Here is a 4,132-nt window from a genome sequence, read left to right as displayed (position 1 = left end):
ATACTCTGACCAATAAAGGAAAGCATACCAACTGCCTTCTTCACTATCCTATCTATCTGTGACTCCACTTTCTAGGAGCTATGAACCTGCACTCCAAGGTCTCTTTGTTCAGCAAAACTCCCCAGGACCTTACCATTAAGTGTATAAGTCCTGCTATAGATTGTATCAACTCTAGAAGGGCATCTCACCACCTCCTTCTCAAGGGGGCAGTTAGGGATGGGCTATAAAGGTGACCCGGCCAGCAATGCCCACACCCCATGAATGAATAGGACTTTTAAAAAACCCTGTATACATCAATAGTTTGCTTTTAGTCCCTCAATGGCGGCGTATATCAATGTGAGATAGATTCGCAGGCTATCACTCTCTGCTAAACCATGATTGTTTCTCTGCATGACAATCTCCCGAGGTTCACGAACATCTTGATATTCCGAGACACTTGACTACGCTGGCACAATGAACACAGGAAGCTGGCGCAAACACTCAGGAAACAATTCAAAAAGCAGGAAACCCGTTATGATTTTTCTCCTGTGAGTTTGACTTCGACAGCAATAAAGTTTACAAGAATTGTGCACAGTGTGACGAGATTACCGGGCAGCGTTCCACAGTTTTTATGTTCATTGTCTCGTGAGATGTGGGTGTCGCTGGCTGGGCCCAGCATTTATTGCCCCCTTCCCCAATTACCCCTGGAGAAGGTGGGAGTGAGCGGCCATCTTGAACCGCTGCAGTCCGTGCGCTGTGGGTTAGACCCACAATGCACTGAGGGAGGGAGTTCCAGGATTCTGACCCAAGGACACTGAAGGAACGGCCGATATATTCCCAGGTCGGGATGGGGAGTGGCCAGGAGGGGAACTTACAGGGGGTGGTGTTCCCATAATCTATCGGGATCGTGTATCTATGACAGAGGTCAGAGGTTATTGATCCTTCAGAGCGATATCCTACCTTCGATGCCCATCATTGCCCGTAACTCCCGGTTCAGTAGCTCAAACCTCCTCTCGAGATTATGTTCCTCCTCCCTGAAAGGAAGAAGTAACAAGTGAGGTTTGGTGAGGGTGAGAGACTTCTTCAGCAGGTTATGCAGACTTTCTGGAGGGATTCCACACTTCTGTCGGTATCCAACCCCGTGCTGTCCCTGTCCTGGGGAGTGTGTTGATGGGGGACAGTGTAGAGGAAGCTTTACTCTGGATCTAACCCCATGCTCTCCCTGTCCTGGGGAGTGTTTGATGGGACAGTGTAGAGGGAGCTTTACTCTCTATCTAACCCGGTACTGTCCCTGTCCTGGGGAGTGTTTGATGGGACAGTGTAGAGAGAGCTTTACTCTGTATCTAACCCCGTGCTGTCCCTGTCCTGGGGAGTGTTTGATGGGGGGACAGTGTAGAGGGAGCTTTACTCTGTATCTAACCCCATGTCGTCCCTGTCCTGGGGAGTGTTTGATGGGGGACAGTGTAGAGGGTGTTTTACTCTGTATCTAATCCTGTGCTGTCCCTGTCCTGGGGAGTGTTTGATGGGGGGACAGTGTAGATGGAACTTTACTCTGTATCTAACCCCGTGCTGTCCCTGTCCTGGGAGTGTTTGATGGGGACAGTGTAGAGAGAGCTTTACTCTGTATCTAACCCCATGCTGTCCATGTCCCTGGGAGTATTTGATGGGGGATAGTGTATAGGGAGCTTTACTCTGTATCTAACCCCGTGCTGCTGTCCCTGTCCAGGGAGTGTTTGATGGGGGACAGTGTAGAGGGAGCTTTACTCTGTATCTAACCCCGTGCTGTCCCTGTCCTGGGGAGTGTTTGATGGGGGGTCAGTGTAGAGGGAGCTTTACTCTGTATCTAACCCCGTGCTGCCCCTATCCTGGGGAGTGTTTGATGGGGGGTCAGTGTAGAGGGAGCTTTACTCTGTATCTAACCCCGTGCTGTCCCTGTCCTGGGGGGTGTGGGAGGAGGGTCACTGGTAGCCTGACATTGTGCGCTCGTTAGATTCACATGTGATTAAAATAAACTCGGGAAGAGAGGGTGGAATCTGTAGGAGGTGTGCTGGGGGGGGGGGCGCGGATGAGAATCGGATCCTGTCACACACTGGGAACAGTCGAGGTTTCCAGACTCACAGAAGCTGCAGTTGGTCCTGTCTCCGAATCAGTGCGTTTTTCTTATTAACCAGCACGAACCATTCCTGGATCAGATCCTCCTCCTCCACCCTGTCACGACCTGTAACCATCAGTCATTGTCACTGAAACCAAGCTCTTCAAGGAATGTCATCCGAAACATATGAAACAGTGGGGCTTTTGGCATTGGTGTGTTCCGAGCCCACTGCAATTTCACTGTCCCGTCACCTGGATTGTCAGATTTTTCCACACACTCATCTTCATAGGCTTCTCCCCACACACCACCATCCCCCCAGCCTCGCTTCTCTCCTCTCCCCCCCTCCCCTTTCCCATTCCACATTCTACCCCCCCCCAGTTTCCAGTGATGTGCATTCTCTGGCTATCACTGACTGCGCTTTCAGCACAGCTAGGGCTCAGTGGTTGGCCCTGCTGCCTCACAGCACCAGGGACTCGGGTAAAATCCCACCCTCAGGCGACTGTGTGGAGTTTGCACATTCTCCCCGTGTTTTTATGGGGTTTCCTCCGGGTGCTCCGGTTTCCTCCCACTGTCTAAAGATGTGCAGGTTAGGGTGGATTGGCCGTGCTAAATTGTCCCATAGTGTCCAGGGATGTGCAGGTTAGGGTGGATTGGCCGTGCTAAATTGTCCCGTAGTGCCCAGGGATGTGCAGGTTAGGGTGGATTGGCCGTGCTAAATTGTCCCGTAGTGCCCAGGGATGTGCAGGTTAGGGTGGATTGGCCGTGCTAAATTGCCCCATAGTGCCCATGGGCAGACTTGGTTCAGATTGTTAAACATTTGTACTCTAACTGATTGTCAGTTGCATCAAAGTGAAATTTTATCCACTCCTGCACCTGAATTCTACTTTTCTCCCCATTTCCAAACACTTTCTCCTTATCAAGTCTCCATCGGGTTCACCTCTTTCCCCCCATCCAGCAATCTTTCGACCCTCCCCACACTGGCACTCCTCCCCCAATCCCCTCCCCTGAGGATGTTACTTGCCTGTTTCCATGATCCTGCGTAGTTTCTTCTCAACGACAGCCGCCCGAGAGTCTATCTGCCTCTGTTCACTCTCCAGTGCGGTCAGCTCCCCAAGGACATACTGACTGGTGTCTCGCAGCCGCTGCAAAAACCAGTGTGAGCTACTCAGCATAGTAGGCTAGGTGTGGACATGGGCAGGGTGTGTGATACTGAATACAGGGGGCTCAGTGTGAGAGATACTGAATTCAGGAGGGTCAGTGTGTGAGATACTGAATACAAGATGCTCAGTGTGTGAGATACTGAATACAGGATGCTCAATGTGTGATATACTGAATACAGGAGGGTCAGTGTGTGAGATACTGAATACACAATGCTCACTGTGTGAGATACTGAATACAGGAGGGTCAGCGTGTGTGATACTGAATACAGGAGGCTCACTGTGTGAGATACTGAATACAGGAGGCTCACTGTGTGAGATACTGAATACAGGAGGGTCAGTGTGTGAGATACTGAATACACGATGCTCACTGTGTGAGATGCTGAATACAGGAGGCTCAGTGTGTAAGATACTGAATACACAATGCTCACTGTGTGAGATACTAAATACAGGAGGCTCAGTGTGTGAGATACTGAATACAGGAGGATCAGTGTGTGAGATACTGAATACAGGAGGGTCAGTGTGTAAGATACTGAATACATGATGCTCACTGTGTGAGATACTGAATACACGATGCTCATTGTGTGAAATACTGAATACACGATGCTCACTGTGTGAGATACTGAATACACGATGCTCACTGTGTGAAATACTGAATACAGGAGGGTCAGTGTGTGAGATACTGAATACACGATGCTCACTGTGTGAGATACTGAATACAGGAGGGTCAGTGTGTGAGAAACTGAATACACGATGCTCACTGTGTGAGATACTGAATACAGGAGGGTCAGTGTGTGAGATACTGAATACACAATGCTCACTGTGTGAGATACTGAATACAGGAGGATCAGTGTGTGAGATACTGAATACAGGAGGGTCAGTGTGTAAGATACTGAATACATGA

General features: G+C 49.8%; 1 protein-coding gene across 1 annotated transcript in view; it reads right to left on the bottom strand.

Annotated features, from left to right (window-relative positions):
• The window catches only part of LOC122546736 (EH domain-binding protein 1-like), a 9,163-nt gene extending 5,905 nt beyond the window's left edge, over positions 1-3,258 (bottom strand). The window contains exons 1-3 of the mRNA XM_043685380.1: positions 3,093-3,258; positions 2,098-2,197; positions 940-1,013 (exon numbers count right to left, since the gene is read on the bottom strand). Coding sequence (XP_043541315.1) covers positions 940-1,013; positions 2,098-2,197; positions 3,093-3,243 — 325 coding nt within the window. The 5' untranslated portion in view covers positions 3,244-3,258. The remainder of the gene's footprint in view (positions 1-939; positions 1,014-2,097; positions 2,198-3,092) is intronic.
• Between the last annotated feature and the right edge of the window lie 874 nt (positions 3,259-4,132).

This window comes from Chiloscyllium plagiosum, unplaced genomic scaffold (assembly GCF_004010195.1).
Source record: "Chiloscyllium plagiosum isolate BGI_BamShark_2017 unplaced genomic scaffold, ASM401019v2 scaf_14677, whole genome shotgun sequence".
Taxonomy (NCBI): domain Eukaryota; kingdom Metazoa; phylum Chordata; class Chondrichthyes; order Orectolobiformes; family Hemiscylliidae; genus Chiloscyllium; species Chiloscyllium plagiosum.
The sequence above is the reverse complement of the archived record's forward strand: the minus strand, read 5'-3'. Positions and strand labels throughout refer to the sequence as shown.